The sequence below is a fragment of the Scyliorhinus torazame genome, chromosome 9, assembly GCF_047496885.1.
Source record: "Scyliorhinus torazame isolate Kashiwa2021f chromosome 9, sScyTor2.1, whole genome shotgun sequence".
NCBI lineage: Eukaryota > Metazoa > Chordata > Chondrichthyes > Carcharhiniformes > Scyliorhinidae > Scyliorhinus > Scyliorhinus torazame.
In genome coordinates this window covers 18,333,730-18,353,406 of record NC_092715.1, presented here as the reverse complement: position 1 = coordinate 18,353,406, position 19,677 = coordinate 18,333,730, and the positions used below count along the sequence as shown (strand labels likewise).

Genomic DNA, 19,677 nt, shown 5'->3' with positions numbered 1-19,677 from the left:
TTGAACGCCTCAGCATGGACTTCAAAGGGCCCCTCCCCTCCACCGACCGCAACACATACTTTCTTAATGTGGTCGACGAATATTCAAGATTCCCCTTCGCCGTCCCATGCCTCGATATGACGTCTGCCACCGTCATCAAAGCCCCCAACACCATCTTCGCTCTGTTCGGTTTCCCTGCCTACGTCCACAGCGACCGGGGTCCTCATTTATGAGCGATGAGCTGCGCCAGTACCTGCTCAACAGGGGCATTGCCTGAGTGGGACGACCAGCTACAACCCCCAGGGAACCGGGCAGGTGGAGCAGGAGATCTGGAGGGCCATCCAGCTGGCCCTACGGCCCAGAAATCTCCCGGCCTCCCGGTGGCAGGATGTCCTCCCCGAGGCACTTCACTCCATTCGGTCGCTCCTGTGCACGGCGACTAACGAAACTCCCCATGAATATCTCTTGGCCTTCCCCAGGAGGTCCACCTCCGGGGTTTCGCTCCCAACCTGGCTGGCAGCTCCAGGACCCGTTCTCCTCCGCAAGCACGTGCGGCTCCACAAGGCGGACCTGTTGGTTGAGAGGGTACAGCTACTCCACGCAAACCCACAGTACGCCTACGTAGCGTACCCCGAAGGCGCCAAGACACAGTCTCCCTCAGGGACCTGGCACCAGCTGGGTCCCCACACCCCCCCCCTCCCCGGCGCCATCCTCCCTCCCCCTGGCGCACCCCACCACGGCCCCCTCTCCAGGACGATCCGTCCTCCCCTTGGTCCCACCCAGGGATGAAGATGAGGTTGACACGCTCCCGGAGTCACCGACGATCGAACTGACGCCTGAATCACAGGCGCTCGCAACGACGGATCAAGGCACCCGATCGTCTAAATTTGTAACCTCTTTCTTAAATTTTAAACAACCTGTATGTAAGTAGTTTTTCACCACCCCCGCTGGACTCTTTTCTAACAGGGGGTGAATGTGGTAGTCACCACTGTTGTATTGTATGTACTGCATACGAGGGTATTATGGTAAGGCCCCTGTACTACAGCCTGCTGGCTCTCCGAGCTGTAGCCATTTCGGCAGCAGCTGTGGGAGGTTCCACATCTCTGCGTAATAAAGCCTCGATTACTCTCTACTCTCGTCTCGTCGTAATTGATAGTGCATCACTATGCAATCTGGTTGACCATCTCTGCTATGCGGGGGAGGGGGTACGCATCAAGTTGCGTGAACTGGTTAATGGTCTGGCTGTAGTCCATGACCATCTGATTCTTTTCCCCGGTCCTGACAACCACCGCTTGTGCTCTCCAGGGGCTGTTGCTGGCCTCGATGATCCCCTCCCTCAAGAGTCGCTGGACCTCCGACTTGATAAAAGCCATGTCTTGTGAACTGTACCGCCTGCTCCTGGTGGCAACGGGCTTACAGTCGGGGGTGAAGTTCGCAAAGAGCGATGGAGGGGGGCGACCTTAAGGGTCGCAAGGCTGCATACAGTGAGGGGGGGGGGGTAGGGGTCCGCTGAACTTTAGCATCAGGCTTCGGTGACTGCTTGGAAGTCGAGTCCAAGCAGTAGGGCTGTGCAGGGGCGAGGGGGGACATACAGTTTAAATTGGCTGTACTCAGCGCCCTGCATCGCGAGGTTCGCGACACAGTACCCCCCGGATCTGCACCGAATGGGATCCGGAGGCGAGGGAGATTGTCTGGGACGCGGGGTAGATGTGGAGGGAGCAGCGCCTTACCGTGACGAAGCTCTCTGTGCTCCCAGAGTCGAAAAGGCAGAGAGGGTCTTGTGCCCATTGACCCGGACGGCCATCATCGAATTTTTTAGGTGTTTTGGCTGCGACTGGTTGAGGGTGCCTGCACCAAGCTGCGGGTAGTCTGCGTGGTCAGAGGTATCGGGGTCATAAGATGGCGGTCCCCACGAGTTGCACGTGTCCGGCTGGGTCGGAGATGGCGACCAAGATGGACGCCCCCATTGGTCGCGCGTGACGGTTGGTGCTGAAGATGGCGGCCAATATGGCTGCCCCCACGGGTCGCACATGTCGGGCTGGGTTAAAGATGGCGGCCCCACGAGCTGCACGAGGCAGATGACGTGTCTGAAGGGGGCGGTGCCGGCAGGCACGCAGCCACATTGTGGGGTCTGTGGGCCTGTGAATCCATGCGTTGGGCCTGGTACGCTTTCGACTTCGGGGCTTTGGGTCGGGCCAGACAGACTGTGGCGAAATGTCCCTTCTTGCCGCAGTCGCTGCATGTCGCGGTGCAGGCTGGGCTACACTGCCGGGGGTGTTGGCCCTGACATCAGAAGTAGCAAGGCGGTCCTCCGGGCGGAACTGGCAGCCGTGCGGCACAGGCCTGGGACGTAGTCGGGTCTGGTGAAGGCCGCATCTGTGGTGCCCACGAGGGGTTCGCTGGGTCTGCCGGGAACGCGCTGAGGCTCTGGTAGGCCACCTCTAACGAGGAGGCTAGCTTTACCGTGTCCTGTAGGTCAGTGGCCCCGTTTTCCAGCAGTCGCTGCCAGATGTAGTTAGACCGGACCCCAGCAACGTAGGTGTCCCGGATCATCAGTTTAATGTGCTCGTCGGCCTTTACATCCCTGTAGTTGCAGTTGCGGGCGAGTCGTCAGGTTCTCCAGGTACTCATCCAGTGATTTCCCGGCGCGTTGTCGGCGGGTAGTGAGGAAGTGCCGCGCGAACACTTCGTTCACAGGCTTCACGAGCTGTCTCTTTAGAATCGCAACTGCCGCGTTGTACGTGGCTGCGTCCTGTATCGTACCAGAGATTCGGTGGCTCACCCGGGCGTGGAGGAGGCGCAGCTTGAGGGCGTCGGACGGAGGCGTTGCAGAGGAGTCGAGGTAGGCCTCAAAACAGTGGAGCCAGTGGGATAAGATTTCCTGAGCTTCTGCTGCTCGTGCGTCGAGTTCCAATTTATCAGGCTTCTGAGCGGCTTCCATAGTGATGTCTTTGTGTAATAAATTGATGTACCATTAATCCACTGCTACATGATGAGAGCGAGAGAACATAGGCTTTATTACACAAGAACTTGCCTGCCTGAGATTGCTGTAACAACTGAGTGTCACCCCCAGGCGGCCGGTCTATATACTGTCTGGGGGGGGCGGAGCCAGAGGCAGAGCCCACCAGGGTTCCAGTACACTACATGGAAAAGGGATATCACAGTACTCTACAGACAACTTATTCTGGTGAATACATTCACCACAGTGGGGTTACTGGGTTACAGGGATAGGGTAGATACGTGGGCTTCAGTAGGGTGCTTTCTGTAAGGGCTGGTGCAGACTTGATGGGCCGAATGGCCTCCTTCTGCACTGTAAATTCTATTTAAAAAAATAACACTTGGCGGATGGCTCATTCGGAGAGCCGGTGCCGACGTGATGGGCTGGATAGCCTCCTTCTGTGCTGATTAGAAACAATTCTGTGATATCTGTACTTTATATCTGCCAAGTTTTTAATCCACACACACAGCCTATCTGTAGCACTTTTGTAAAGTCACCATAGTCCCAGATGAGCGGAAGTTCACTCTGCAATTTGCATGAATTGTAGGCAGAGCAAGTTCATGCAATATCTCATTCAGCAAATGACGAGATAGTAATGGATACACGGCAGTGAGTTACAGGTTAGAATCTAATCGAGGAGTTTGGATAGTTTACGTACAGAGTATTCAATAGCCAGGAGTAAAGTAAAAGGTAAAGTCGCCATTGTCCCAGATGGCCAGAGGCTGCATTCCCCTTTGAGGGGTATCACCACACCTCAGGCGAGGGGCAAGGTTGAGAAGGTGGGGCCTTCATCCTCACTGGCTGCATCACAGCCTGGTATGGGCAACTGCTTGGCCCAAGACCGCAAGAAACTTCAGAGTTGTGAACACCACCTCCCATCCATTGCCTCTGTCCACACCCCCCGCTGCCTGGGGATAGCAGGCAGCATAATCAAAGACCCCTCCCACCCGGCTTACTCACTCTTCCATTGGGCAGGAGATACAAAAGTCTGAGAACACGCACAAACAGATTCAAAAACAGCTTCTTCCCCACTGTTACCAGACTCCTGAATGACCCTCTTATGGACTGAAACAATCTCTTCACATATCTTCTCTGCTGAGTAGTACTACACTCCTGTATGCTTCACCCGATGCCCGTGTCTATGTATTTACATTGTGTATTTTATGTTTGCTCTATGTATTTTCTTTTCACGTATGGAACGATCTGTCTGGACAATACTTTTCACTGCACCTCGGTACACGTGACAATAAATCAATCTGTGCTGAATTGAAACAAATTTTTAATCAGTGCACACGGCCTCTTTGTAAACCTGTAAAGTCGCTGTCATGATATTCAGATAAACATTATGTGCAAGCATACATACACACTGAGGGACAGATCAACGGACCAATCAATACACACACAACATCACAGCCAATCACAGGCAAGAGCATACACACTATAAAACGGGGAACACGACACATCCCGCTCAATCCAGCAGGAGACAGCTCAGGGCACAGAGCTCACAGCAAGCCACTCAGACATTCACCATGTGCTGAGTGCTTCTCCAAGATAGTGTTAGGGCTGGGTCCACAGGTTAGAGGGTAATGAATGAACCACAGTAACCAGTTTACAGATGTTGTTATTGTTAGTAATAAAGTTGTACCATCCGCAACCGTGTTGGTTCGTCTATGTAGCAGAGCACCCAGCACGACAGTCGCTATTGTCCCAGATGACCATAGGCTGCTTTCCCCTTTGAGGGGGAGAGCTGACTGGTGGTGATTTAACCTGAGGGTCACCACACCTCATGCGAGCGGCAAGGGTGAGAAAGTGAGGCCTTCATGAATAACCTCAGCCGATACAGGAATTGAACCCTGCGCTGCTGGCGCCTTGCTCTATATCACAAACCAGCCGGCCAGCCAACTGAGCGAAACTGGCCCCAAACTCTTTGTACCCTACTCACAACCTGCTCCCATCACCAGAAAGAAGCATTTCCCTCAGCATCTCCCCTCTCCTTTTAAAAAAAAAATCTTTCACGGGGGTGTGTGTATGTGTGTACGTGGTTGTTCCAGGTCTCACCTGGCCCGGGTGTCCTGGCTGCTCTAATTCTTTCAGGGGAGGAGGTGTGCTGATGGTGCTCCTCAGTCCAGTAATTTTTTCAGGGGAGGGGGGTGTCCTGCTGATGTTGCTCAGTACTGTAATTCTTTCAGGGGAGGGGGTGCGCTGCTGCTCAGTACTGTAATTTTTTCAGGGGATGGGGTGTGCTGCTGATGTTGCTCAGTACTGTAATTCTTTCAGGGGAGGGGGTGTACTGCTGATGCTGCTCAGTCCTGGAATTTTTTCAGGGGAGGGGTTGTACTGTTGGATACCCCTTGTCGTGCTGTGTACTCTGGGAGAACACAGGCTGCAACTGGATGCAGCTTTAACCAAAAGATACTCCAGACACTGAAGTTGGCTCAATCTGATTTATTGAACCAGTAGCAGTCATCTATGAGTTCGACTCTCTGCTAACCAAAGTGTGGTTACTCTGTCTGACTGAACCAGACTAGCTCTTAGCCACGTGCTGGAGGTGTGATATTGTACATACACCCTGACTCACTCTGTAGATGCTTTTTATAGTGAGATACCACCCCCAAGTGTCCTGCCTGCCCATATCCTGTTCTCGGTGTTCATTAGCTGCCTGTATATCATTATTTGCATTCCATGACACTCCTCAGTGCTGTAATTTTATTCAGGGGAGGAGGTGTACAGCTGATGCTCCTCTGGGACAATGGGCGGGCTTTGAGCGGCGGGGGCGGGGCGTCGCTCCCGCGTTGCCCCGGTGACCGGCCGCGTGCTGCTGGGTTGCCAAGGTGAGAGGTCAGGCGGCGCGGGGGCCGCCGGGAAGGCGAGGCCTGTGCATCGGCGCGGAGCCGGCGGCAGCGGCGGGCAGCGGGAGCGGAGAGCGCGGCCCGGAGCCGCGCACTGGGCGAGCCCCGGCGGGAAGTGGCGGCCGGCCGGCCGGTGAGGAGAAGGAAAGGCGGCCGTTTTGTTCGGTCAAATGCGCGGTTTGATGACGTAACGGCCGTCAACAGTCGCCCGCCGCCCCCGTCAGGGCGGGAAATGCCGGCGGCGGCTTCAAAACCGCCCGGGTCCCCGGGCAGCCGCTGTCGGCTGAAGCGCCGCCGCGTCACTCACACCCGGCCCCCCCACCCCCCGCTCTCCATCAAGACCACCCCGGGGCTTCGGCTGCAGGTGGAAGCCTGAATGTAGGCCTTCCGGTGCCGAGGCGGGTCACCAGTGACCCCGCCCCCTTTAGACCGGAAGCTGCGTCTGAACGACGTCAGACCCCGCCTGCCATTGGTGGATTGGGACTTGGGATCCCTGCCAGCCATTGGTGAATTGGGATGGGAGATCCCCACCTGCCATTGGTGGATTGGGATGGGAGATCCCCGCCTGCCATTGGTGGATTGGGACATGAATCCTCACCTGCCATTGGTGGATTGGGATGTGGGATCCCTGTCTGTCATTGGTGGATTGGGATGTGGGATCCCCGTCTGTCATTGGTGGATTGGGACGTGGGAGCCCCGCCTGCCATTGGTGGATTGGGACGTGGTGGGATCCCTGTCTGCCATTGGTGGATTGGGACATGGGATCCCTGCCTGCCATTGGTGGCTTCGGACGTTTGATCCCCTCCTGCCATTGGTGGATTGGGGTGTGGGATCCCCGCCTGCCATTGGTGGTTTGGAACTTGGGATCCCCGTCTGCCATTGGTGGATTGGGATGTAGGATCTCCGCCTGCCATTGGTGGATTGGGAGGTGGTTAACATGAGATCCATATAGTTTCCTCGCATTAAATTATTAAATCTGTAATGGTGACCTTGACATTGTTGTTAAAAAGCTATCTGGTTCATTAATGTCCTTTAGGGAAGGGAATCTGCCGTCCTTACCCGGTCTGGCCTACATGTGACTCCAGAACCACGTGGTTAACTCTTAATTGCCCTCTGAAATGGCCAAGTGAACCACTCAGTTCAGATGTAATCAGGGTTGGGCAGCAAATTCTGATCTTGCCAGCAAAGGCTACATCTCATAAAGTAATAAAGAAAAAACACATTGTCTGGCATTTTAAAAAGGGTTTTGGTCTGTGCTTTGTTTCTCAGATGTCTGAAATGGCGGCAGAGGAGGTGTTGGTGGACCATGTTCATGAGGTACCAAGTCACTATAAGGTGGTACTGGACAGACTGAATGAACAACGGCAGCAGGAGCAATTTACCGACATTACTCTAATTGTGGACGGTCAGTATTCAGCACTCGCTTTTGGTGTGTGAAGCTTAGGTCTGTTGGGAACCACGTTCTTTGGACTGGAAAGGATTTTGTTATTTTTGCCACCCAAAAAAAAAACCCAAGTGGCACATAATTTTTTAAACATTGATGAAAACTATTGAACTATTTAGAGGAAGGACCTATTTCCATCAGCAGAGAGTTCGGTAACCTGATTTAAAGTAATCACTGGAAAGATTTGAGGGGAACCAAAGACATTTTCTTTTCACCCAGACGATGGTGGGGATCTGGAATGGTGGACCCAGTAACCCTCATTGTATTTTAAGGAAATACATAGGTATGAACTTGAAGTGCTATGAGCTCGAGACCTGGAGCTGGACAGTTGGTTTTGGGCATGGGCTGGTATAGACAAGATTGACCACATGGCCGCCTCCTGAGCTGTAAATTTTAATGAAAACGGCAGGAGCAATAACTTGTCTTCTTTCCTGCCTCGGCTCCGTTAGTGGCCCTCTTCTTGCGAGGTAGTGATGATGGATTTAAGTACATAACCCTCACTGTGGCACTGAGTGAGTGCTGCATGGTTAGAGGTGCCGCCTCCTTACACTCCAGGGTAGTGTTGGAGGGTGCCTACCTTTCTTTGCTTCCAACACTATCCCAAGAAAATTTGAAAATAGTCAGGGAGCTGACCAATATTCCCTTTCTAAGCTTTTGTTGTTATGCATGGCACATTTTTCTCACTGCGCGATCCCTTTCAAATGTCTAGCATAGCCATGAGTTATTTATCACAGGACAAGGCCTGTGCGGTACCCTCCAGACTGCTGCATGGCTGTGCATCTGCTTAGCTAGAGCGTTGACCCTTCCCGAAAATCCACATTTAACAAGTACAACCAGTAATGAGCCACATAGCTCATAAAATACAGACCGTCAGTTTGACCCCCTTCTTCCAATGTACCATCCCAACCTTCCACCCATTACAGCTTATGGAAGGGACAGACAGGATCCAGTGTAATGTATCACTAGCTCTTACAGAACAACGCCTGCTCCCTCAGTACTTGCTGCTCTGGGATATCTGTATCAATTTACAGGGGAGACAGCGTAGTTTTATTGTCGCAGGACTCGTAATCCAGAGACCCAGAGTAATGCTCAGAGTAAACCCAGGTTCAAATCCCGCCACTGCAGATGGTGAAATTTGAATAAAAAATAAATAAATCTGGAATAAAAAGTCTAATGATGACCATGAAACCATTGTCGATTGTTGGAAATACCCATCTGGTTCACTAATGTCCTTTAGGGAAAGAAATCTGCCGTCCTTACCCGGTCTGGCCTACATGTGACTCCAGACCCACAGCAATGTCTGTTATTCACCTCATGGGTCTCCATGTGATGTTGTTGCTGAAGAGTAGCTGTATTTGACTACATAAGCTCAGTAATCTATTCAGTGAAATAATAAAGTGCAGAATAAATGCATTTCTTTTCATTTTTATCAGCCTATTTACTTCATTATTTTGACAGACAGCATTGGGGTGGGGGGGGGTTATCTGGTACTTTTAAGATTATTAATCATTGTGCTGTCTGTGTCCTAGAGGACAACTACAATTTTAATGTGTTAATAAGAAAGACCTACATTCATAAGCTGTTCTTACCTCAAGCCACTCCAAAGCTCTTTATAGTCACTTAAGTACTTCTGGAAGGGAGTAAACGTTGCAGGTTGACTCTTAACTGCCCGCTGCCAACCATCCAGTTGAGTCAAACAGCGACTTCAGTTCAATAAGGCAGCTCAGCACCGCCAGTCAGGATTGGACAATAAATGCTGGCCTTGCCTTCGCTGTTCACCTCCCCTGAATGAATAAAATCAAATGCAGAAACTGCAGCAGCTAGTGTGTGCGCACAACAAACTCCCACAACCAGCGATGTGAGGTTTGGCATCCTTCCATCTGCCAGGGATGTGGGGAATGCAGCTTCAGAACTTTGACGAGGTCGGATGAGACCATCTACCGCACTTTTGGTGGTTGGATGTGACGACGCTGTGTTTTAACGAGGTCGGGTGAGGTACAAGTATTGGGCAGCGCACCGGAGAGAATGCCCCAGTTCATCTTCAAAAATAGTCAATGGACCTTTTACATCCAACTGACAGGGCCTCTGTTTAACATCTAATCTGAAAGGCATCATCTCTGACAGTGCAGCACTCCCTCAGCACTGGAGTGTCAGCCAGGACCTTGCACCGAGCTCTCTGGAGTGGGACTTGAACCTGACTCCCGAGGCACTATTCCCACCAAAAATGATTGTCCACCCTGCCCAAACATCCATGTCCAGGGAGCAGTTTCCTTTACAAAATGATTTATTCCTGCCACTTTTATTCTGCAGGTCACCATTTCAAAGCCCACAAGGCTGTCCTTGCTGCCTGCAGCCAATTCTTCTGTCGCTTTTTCCAGGATTTCAGGGAAGAGCCCTTGGTTGAGATCGAAGGTGAGTTTTCTAAACAATAGGAACTGCTTCACCAAGATCAGTGGATGCTGACGAAGGCTATCTGGTCTCCATGATACCCCCATGCTTGGAGACCGCCAATCCCACCCAGTTCAGGAACCTCTTGAATTACTTCAGAGCTTTTGCACCCCAGCATACCCAGAGTAACTCCAGCTGTCGGTCAGTCTCGGTGTGGACACTTGTGCCCTCCCCCCATGGCCAGTTTTATGGCAGGGGGTGGACATCACCTTATCTCCTCCAGCCTGATATAAGTCTGGCTGCAAGGCCTGTGGCCAGGTTCCCCTCTCCGCCCCAGTTGAGGCCCTTGAGTGGGCATTAATTACTCACCCCACTGCCACTGGTACTAATGCACCTGTGGGTGGGATGTGCTGGCACTTCAGGAAGCACCACAAGGGAACCCACAGGGTGGTGTGTGGGCTCACGGAAATTCCTCTTTCAAAAGCAGGGCCGGACATGTGGAAGGAAGGGTCTTGGGGGGGGGGGGGGGGGGAGGGGGTGGTCTCGCTGAGAGCCAGCCCCCTGCCCTTGATGCAAACCCTACTCCCCTGAAACTCCCAGTTCCGCCATCATTCACCTAAGGCCTGAGTCCCCTGGCATGCCGCGGCCTTGGTAAGGAGTTACCAGAAACTCCCACAGCCTCTCTGGTGGGGCTGCTGAGTGCAGAAGAGCTGCTGGATTCCAACCAAGTACGAAGGGTAGAATCTTGGCCCTCCATCATCCCCTTTCAGGAAGGCCCAACGCATCTCTGTGCCGCTCAGGAGTTTGACCACCTTCCCCGGGTCAAGGACTCCTGAGGTTGAATCTTGCCCCTCAATGTTAATGAGGGATGGATAATAAATGCTGGCCCAACCAGCGACGTCCACATCCCATACGGCACGGCGGCACAATGGTTAGCACTGCTGCCTCACAGCGCCAGGGACCCGGGTTCAATTCCGGCCCTGGGTGACTGTGTGGACTTGCAGTTTCTCCCCGTGTCTGCGTGGGTTTCCTCCGGGTGCACCGGTTTCCTCCCACAGTCCAAAGATGTGCAGGTTAGGTGGATTGACCATGATCAATTTCCCCTTAGTGTCCAAAAGGTTAGATGGGGTTACGGAGGTGTGGGCTTAAGTGGGGTGCTCTTTCCAAGGGCTGCACATACGATGGGCCGAAAGGCCTCCTTCTGCACTTTAAATTCTATGATCTTAAAGGCGGAGGTTGTGCCTGCGGGCCAATCAGAGGCTGGTAACTCCTCTGTACTCAGCAGCGCCACTGAGGAGGCAGTGGCTGCTGCTGGTACAACACCCAACTGAGGTCTTGGATCGTCAAGGACCCCCGGCCACAAGTGAATGATGGGGGAGGGGGATTGGCAGAAGTGGGTTCTCAGCGGACCCCCAGCATTCCCACTCTGAGGTCCTTCAATAAGTCCAGAATTTGTCATTTGCCCCTTGCATGCTCAACTAAATGGTTCAGTCTGGTAGATGTAGGCAAAATGTTCCCACTTGTGGAGGAATGCAAAGCTCGAAGTCATAAACGTAAGAGATTACTGATATATTCAATGAGAAATTTTTTACTCCGAGATTGATTAGATTGTGGAACTCTTACCACAATGAATCGTTGAAGCGAATAGCATAGTCGAATTTAAGTGGAAGCTGGATAAACGAGGGGGGAAGGAAGAGAAGGAAATACTGATCAATGAAAGAGGGTGTGAGGAGGTTAGTGTGGAGCTGTTTCCGTGTAATACTCGTGCACTTGTACATGTGGAGCTTAACAACAAACCTCATGAGGGTGTTTCACCGTGAGGGAGAGAGGGGAATTAGACACTTTGCTGTGATTTGGGGGCATGTCCCAGAGTCAGGTTGAAGAGGGAGCAGTTGTAGTGTTTGGCACGGTTTGGGGTTTATAGATAATGCTTTCAGAGAGGAAGGTGGGGAGGGAGTGACAGAGAAGCTGAACCTGGAGATGGAGATTCTCTGGATGGCGGGGTGTTATTCGTGCAACTTCCTGCCGTCACGTTTATGTCAACAAAGGTGATGGCCAAGGATCATCTTATTGGTCAACACCTCCGGCCTCCAGTCCTGCCCTCGCCAGCTGTCCAGTGAATTGGTTCAACTTCTGGAGCTGCACATTGACAAGATAGGAGTCAGCAGTGTTGATTCCCAGTAACTGGATCTGGGCAGCTTTGTTGATGGGCAGGGTGTAGTATTCAAAGTTCTGCTCGTAGCCAAACTAGATACCCTGCTGGCAATGTTCATTTAGTTATAAACTGTTGTTGGGACGGGGCGGCAATGCAGAGTGTAAGGTGTGAAGTATACAGTTGAACAGGTTGCTGCTGTCTTGCCGCTGGTACAGCTGTATCTCCTCCACGTTTTAGTGCCAGGTAGGCAGTCTTTTACTTAAACGTAGTGACAGGGAATTGGACTTGGACTTTCATTCCTGTGGAGACTGCTGTAATCGTGTTAACCAGGTTTCACTGGTACAATCTTCACTCCCACCATTAACATTCTCCCCCAAATCCACAATTGCACCTGAAATGTTCCCAATAGGCTGACCTCGGAGAGGTGTATGAAAGGACCACATTTCAATTTGAGCCTGTCTCTAATTCACCAATACCAAATTCACCCAGAACAACACCAAGTGCGACTGTGTGCTGACCATTAATGCACAGTAAGGGATTGTGCTGTCCTTACTCTGAGATAGCTTTACCCTGTATCTAACCCCGTGCTGTGTCTGTCCTGGGAGTGTTTGATGGGGACAGTGTAGAGGGAACTTTACTCTGTATCTAACCCCGTGCTGTGTCTGTCCTGGGAGTGTTTGATGGGGACAGTGTAGAGGAAACTTTACTTTGTACCTAACCCTGTGCTTTACCTGTCCTGGGAGTGTTTGATGGGGACAGTGTAGAGGGAGCTTTACTCTGTATCTAACCCCATGCTGTACCTGTCCTAGGAGTGTTTGATGGGGACAGTGTAGAGGGAGCTTTACTCTGTATACAACCCTGTGCTGGACCTGTCCTGGGAGTGTTTGATGGGGACAGTGTAGAGGGAGCTTTACTCTGTATCTCACCCTGTGCTGTACCTGTCCTGGGAGTGTTTGATGGGGATAGTGTAGAGGGAGCTTTACTCCGTATCTAACCCCGTGCTGTACCTGTCCTGGGAGTGTTTGATGGGGACAGTGTAGAGGGAGCTTTACTCTGTATCTATCCCCGTGCTGTACCTGTCCTGGGAGTGTTTGATGGGGACAGTGTCGAGGGAGCTTTACTCTGTAACTAACCCCGTGCTGTACCTGTCCTGGGAGTGTTTGATGGGGATAGTGTCGAGGGAGCTTTACTCTGTATCTAACCCCATGCTGTACCTGTCCTGGGAGTGTTTCATGGGGACAGTGTAGAGGGGGCTTTACTCTGTATCTAACCCTGTGCTGTACCTGTCCTGGGAGTGTTTGATGGGGACAGTGTAGAGGGAGCTTTACTCTGTATCTAACCCCGTGCTGTACCTGTCCTGGGGGTGTTTGATGGGGCAGTGTAGAGGGAGCTTTACTCTGTATCTAACCCCGTGCTGTACCTGTCCTGGGAGTGTTTGATGGGGACAGTGTAGAGGGAGCTTTACTCTGTATCTAACCCCGTGCTGTACCTGTCCTGGGAGTGTTTGATGGGGACAGTGTAGAGGGAGCTTTACTCTGTATCTAACCCCGTGCTGTACCTGTCCTGGGAGTGTTTGATGGGGACAGTGTAGAGGGAGCTTTACTCTGTATCTAAGCCCATGCTGTACCGGTCCTGGAGTGTTTGATGGGGACAGTGTCGAGGGAGCTTTACTCTGTATCTAACTCTGTGCTGTACCTGTCCTGGGGGTGTTTGATGCTGTTACAGTACTGGACCAGATCCCAATTTATATTAGAGAACAACAACATTTCAAATTAATTGATGGGATGTGGGCGTCACTGGTTAGGCCCAGCATTTATTGCCCATCCCTAGTTGTCCTTCAGAAGGTGGTGGCGAGTTGACTTCTTCAATCACTGCAGTCCATGTGGTGTAGGTACACCCACTATGCTGTTAGAGAGGGAGTTCCAGGATTTTGTCCCAGCGACAGTGAAGGAACGGCCGATGTATTTCCAAGTCAGGGTGGTGAATGACTTGGAGGAGAACCTCCAGGTGGTGGAATCCCTCTGCTGCTCTTGTCCTTCTTGGAGGTTGTGGGTTTGGAAGGTCTTGCCTCAGGAACCTTGGTGAGTTACTGCAGTGCATCTTGTAGATGGTACACACGGCTGCCACTGTGCGGCGGTGGTGGAGGGTTTGAATGTTTGTGGAAGGTGGAGCAATCAAGCGGGGCTGCTTTCCAATTTGTAAAACTGTGAGGAAAGGATACTTCGCTCCAGGAGTGGTCCCATCGACAAATAGGGAGGTTGTATATTAAAACAAATGTTATTATTAACACAGGATTAAACACATTAATATCACAGAAAATAACTTTCAATTGATAGTTAAACAATTCTTAAAATAAAAGGAAATATTTTAAGTATTAACTCATGCCTTCTCTGTCTCCAATTAAGCAAAGCCCATAACAAGTCAAAATCCATTGGTAAATAAAGTTAGCAAACCCGTGGATACTTGCTACACTATTGTGCAGAGATTTCCTTTCAGAAATGTAGAGAGAGACCCTTTCAGACACAGCCTGCAACCCTTCTGTCTCTGTCAGACTTCTCAACCTCATAGCATGTGGCAAAACTGCTGCTCAACTTAAAATCTCCCAGCAGACCGCAAGACGAGAGACAGACCTGGCTCCTCCCGTTAATTACATCAACTCTACCCCACTCAGATCCCATGACCTGCTTACTGAAGTCTAAACACAATGGGCGGGATTCTCCGTTCCCGCAGCTGGCCAATGGGGTTTCCCTTTGTGGTCACCCCACGTGGATGCGCTCCCGACGAAGCGGAGGATCCCACCGACGGAGAATCCCGCATTATGTCTCAGGTTATCTAATCTCCAGGGAATCTCCAGCAATCGTAACAAAGTTCCATGAAGCATCTCTTTGTTAACAAGTGCGTGGTTGGAATGACTGATTATCCTACTTTTACAACATCTTAATTAGATCATTGCAGACAGACTGCTAGTCTATGTTAAACCAGGATTTAAAAAAATATTGCTGCAACATATATATAAATATATGTATGTTATATATATACATATATATTTATACACGCATACACCTTAATCCAGGTTTTTAACATCACTGCAACATATATAACTATTCATAGAATTTACAGTGCAGAAGGAGGCCATTCGGCCCATCGAGTCTACATCGACTCTTGGAAAGAGCACCCTACGCAAGCCCACACCTCCACCCTATCCCCATAACCCAGTAACCCCACCTGACACGAAGGCAATTTTGGACACTAAGGGCAATTTAGCATGGCCAGTCCACCTAACCTGCACATCTTTGGACTGTGGGAGGAAACTGGAGCACCCAGAGGAAACCCACGCACACACGGGGAGAACGTGCAGACTCCGCACAGACTGACCCAAGCCGGGAATCGAACCTGGGACCCTGGCGCTGTGAAGCAATTGTGCTAACCACTATGCTACTGTGCTGCCCAAGTATAATCCATAAGTATTCTTACATTCATCACAGTGGGGACAATGTAGAGGGAACTTTACACTTCAAAAAGGTGACTCACCGCCAGATATCATGATTAATGTTTAAAAAAATTACTGTTGAAAGAACCTGAAGTTCAAGGCATCAATGGGGTTCAAAGCAGAAGTTAAGGTAAAGCAGGAAGCAGTGGCTTGAATGGTTTAAAACCCACTGACAATGTCGGGGAAAAGACTGACTTCTTGGACGTTTATCTCAACTCCCTAATTAATTGCAACTCACTGAACTCCTTGTCCACATCCTGACCCAATTGTTCAGTACAACTATCTCATCCATTTACTGTGGGCCCATTGATCAGTGCTTCAAATTCACGGGCCTTGTCCACTTCGAGAACTCCCCCTCTGCCTCAGCAACCTCCTGTCCCCCAACCTTTTATTATCGATAGAATCCCTACAGTGCAGAAGGAGGCCAATTTGAAGCTCACTCTTTCAGCTTGGGCCCACAGCTTTACAGCTCTGCCCTCCCTACCACTGAAACACACTCACTCACTCACACTCTCTCTCTCTCTCTCTATCTGTCTCCCACACACACTTTCCCATACACACACACTCTCACACATCGTCATCAGGACACAGAAGGTCATCCAACCCATCAGGTCCATGCTGGCTCTCTGTAGAACAATCCGGTCGGTCTCGTTCCTCTGCTCTAGCCCTGTAGCTTTGCAAGTTTATTTCACTCAAATCCAAGGTTATCCAATTTCCTTCTGAAATCATTGATCATCTCCGCCTCCTCCACCCTCGTAGGCAACGAGTTTCACGTCACCACCACTCACTATGTGTAAAGAAATGTACTTCGCCATGTTCCTCCCCCTGTATCTCTTACCCCAAATCTGAAAAGTGTCCACATAGCCTGTCGGACGATAAGGGAATAGTGTAGATGGGCTTTAGAGTGGTTTCATAGGTCGGCGCAACATCGAGGGCCGAAGGGTTCTATGTTCTATGTATGATCAGCTAATGAGTTCTCTTTATATACCTCATCTAACCCTGTCATTATCTCGTACACATCCATGAAACCCCTCTCTATATCCTTTTCTTCAGGGAGAACAACCCAAGATTTGCTAACTTAACTGTATAATATACTACTATACTATCTATACACACTCCTATATACACCCCTACTATACTCTCTATACACACACGACTGCGTGGCAAAATTTGGCTCCAACTTCAGCAACAGGTTTGCTGACGACACGACCGTAGTGTGTCGGATCTCAAACATGACCGTAAGAAACTTCAGAGCGCTGTGAACAGTGCCCAGTCCATCACACAAATTACCTCCCATCCATTGACTCCATCTACACCTTCCGCTGCCTGGGGAAAGCGGGCAGCATAATCAAAGACCCCTCCCACCTAGCTTACTCACTCTTGCAACTCCTTCCATTTGGCAGGAGATACAAAAGTCTGAGAACACGCACAGATTCAAAACAACTTCTTCCCTGCCGTTACCAGACTCCTAAACGACCCTCTTATGGACTGGCCTGATCACTTCACACATCTACTCTGCTGAGTAGTACTACTCTCCTGTATGCTTCACCCGATACCTGTGTCTATGTATTTACATTCTGTATTTTACATTTGCCCTATGTATTTTCTTTTCATGCACGTAACGATCTGTCTGAACTGTACACCGAACAATACTTTTCACTATACCTCCGTATACATGACAGTAAACAAATCCATCCATCTATCCATCCATCGTATACCTAAAATCCCTAATCTCTGGAACAATTCTGGTAAATCTCCTCTGCACCCTCTTAAGCATCTTAACAGACCTAAAGCATAGTGACCAGAACTGACTGCAGTGTTCCAGGTTTTGACCTAACCAGAGTTCTAGTAAAGATTTGGCATAACTTCCTGCTTTTGCACTCAGTGACTCAGTACTCAAACCCAAGATCCCACGTGCTTTTTAAAAATTCATTGACGGGATGTGAGTTTCTCTGGTTCATAGAATCCCTGCAGTGCAGAAGGAGGTCATTCAGCCCACCGAGTCTGCACAAACTCTCTGAAAGAGCACGTGAACCTCAGCCCACTCCCTGCAATATCCCCGTAACCCCACCTAACCTATGGGTCAATTTTAGCAGGGCCAATCCGCCTAACCTGCACATCTTTGGACTGTGGGAGGAAACTGGAGCACCCGGAGGAAACCCACGCAGACATGGGGACACCGTGCAGACTCCACACAGTCTCCCAAGGCCAGAATTGAATCCGGGTCCATGGCGCTGTGAGGCAGCAGCGCTATCCACTGTGCCTCCGTGCCGTCACGATGCTGGTTAGGCCAGCATTTGTTACACATCTCTAACTGCCCCACAGGAGGTGGTGATGAGCTGCCTTTTTGAACCGCTGCAGTCCCTGAGGTGTAGGTACATGCACAGTGCTGTTAGGGAGAGAGGTCCAGGATTTTGGCCCACCGACAGTGAAGGAACGGTGATATGCTACCAAGGGCGGGACGGTCACACAATGGTTAGCACTGTTGCTTCACAGCACCAGGGACCCAGGTTCGATTCCCGGCTTGGGTCACTTTCTGTGCGGAGTCTGCACGTTCTCCCCGTGTCTGCGTGGGTTTTCTCCGGGTTCACCAGTTTCCTCCCACAAGTCCCGAAAGACGTACTTGTAGGGTAAATTGGACGTTCTGAATTTTCCCTCCGTGCACCCGAACAGTGTAGCCGGAATGTGGCGACTAGGAGATTTTCACAGTAACTTAATTGCAGTGTTAATGTAAGTCTACTTGTGACACTAATAAAGATTATTATTAAGCCAGAGTGTTGAGTGACTTGGAGGGGAACCTTCAGGTGGTGGGGTTCTCAGGTATCTGCTCCCCTTGTCCTCCTAGATGATCGTGGTCAAGAGTTTGGAAGGTGCTGCCTAAGGAACCTTCGCGAGTTACTGCAGTGCATCTTACATAGATACATCGAAGTTAGGAGCAGGAGGAGGCCTTTTGGCCCTTCGAGCCCGCTCCTCCATTCGTCACGATCATGGCTGATCATCCAACTCAATAGCCTATTCCTGCTTTCTCCCCATAGCCTTTGATGCCATTCTCCCCAAGTGCTATATCCAGTTGCCTCTTGAATATATTCAAAGTTTTAGCATCAACTACTTCCTGTGGTAATGAATTCCACAGGCTCACCACTCTTTGTGTGAGGAAATGTCTCCCTATCTCTGTCCGAAATGGTTTACCCTGAACCCCCAGGCTGTGACCCCTGGTTCTGGACACACCCATCATTGGTAACATCTTCCCTGCATCTACCCTGTCTAGTCCTGTTAGAATTTTATAAGTCTCTATGAGATCCCCCCTCATTCTTCTGAACTCCAGTGAGAACAATCCCAACCTAGTCAATCTCTCCTCATATGACAGTCCCGCCATCCCTAGAATCAGTCTGGTAAACCTTCGCTGCACTCCCTCGAGAGCAAGAACATCCTTCCTCAGAGAAGGAGACCAAAACTGCACATAATACTCCCAAGTGTGGCTTCACCAAGGCCCTGTACAATTGCAGCAACACATCCCTGCTTCTATACTCAAAACCTCTCGCAATGAAGGCCAACATACCATTAGCCTTCTTTACCGCCTGCTGCACCTGCATGCTTACCTTCAGCGAATGGTGCACAAGGACACCCAGGTCCCGCTGCACACTCCCCTCTCCCAATTTACAACCATTCAGGTAGTAATCTGCCTTCCTGTTTTTGCTTCCAAAATGAATAACCTCACACTTATCCAATAATAATAATTATTATTGTGCGGCGGAAATGTAACTTGCCACTTACCAGCCCAAACCTGGATACTGTCCAGGTCTTGCTGCATTTGGACAGGGACTGCTTCATTATCTGAGGAGTCGCGAATGGTGCTGAACATTGTGCAGTCATCTGCAAACATCCCCACTTCTGACCTTGTGATCGAAGGGAGGTCATTGATGAAGCAGCTGAAGATGGTTGGTCCTAGGACATTACCCTGAGGAACTCTGGCGGTTATGTCCTGGAGCTGAGATGATTGACCTCCAATCACCACAACCATCTTCATTTGTATGACTCCAACCAGAGCAGAGTTTTCCCCCTGATTCCCATTGACTCCAATTTAGCGAGGGCCCCTTGATGCCATACTTGGTTAAATGCGGCCTTGATATCCAGGGCAGTCATTCTCACCTCTGGCAATCAGCTCTTTTGTCTGCGTTAAATGAGGTCAGGAACTGAGTGACCCTGGCGGAACCCAAACTGAGCGTCCGTGAGCAGGTTATTGCTGAGTAAGTGCCGCTTGATAGCACTGTTGATAGTGATTGATAGAGTGGTAATTGACCAGGTGGGATTTGTCCTGTTTTTTGTGTACAGGACACCTGGGCAATTTTCCACATTGCCGGGTAGATGCCAGTG

General features: G+C 50.5%; 1 protein-coding gene across 2 annotated transcripts in view; it reads left to right on the top strand.

Annotated features, from left to right (window-relative positions):
* The first annotated feature begins 5,790 nt into the window (after positions 1–5,790).
* znf131 (zinc finger protein 131) overlaps positions 5,791–19,677 on the top strand; it is a 44,487-nt gene continuing 30,600 nt past the window's right edge. The window contains exons 1-3 of one of the 2 annotated variants that reach the window (XM_072515645.1): positions 5,791–5,808; positions 7,096–7,231; positions 9,581–9,682. In XM_072515645.1, the coding sequence (XP_072371746.1) occupies positions 7,096–7,231; positions 9,581–9,682 (238 nt within the window). In that variant the 5' untranslated portion in view covers positions 5,791–5,808. The other variant, XM_072515644.1, reaches the window with a different exon arrangement.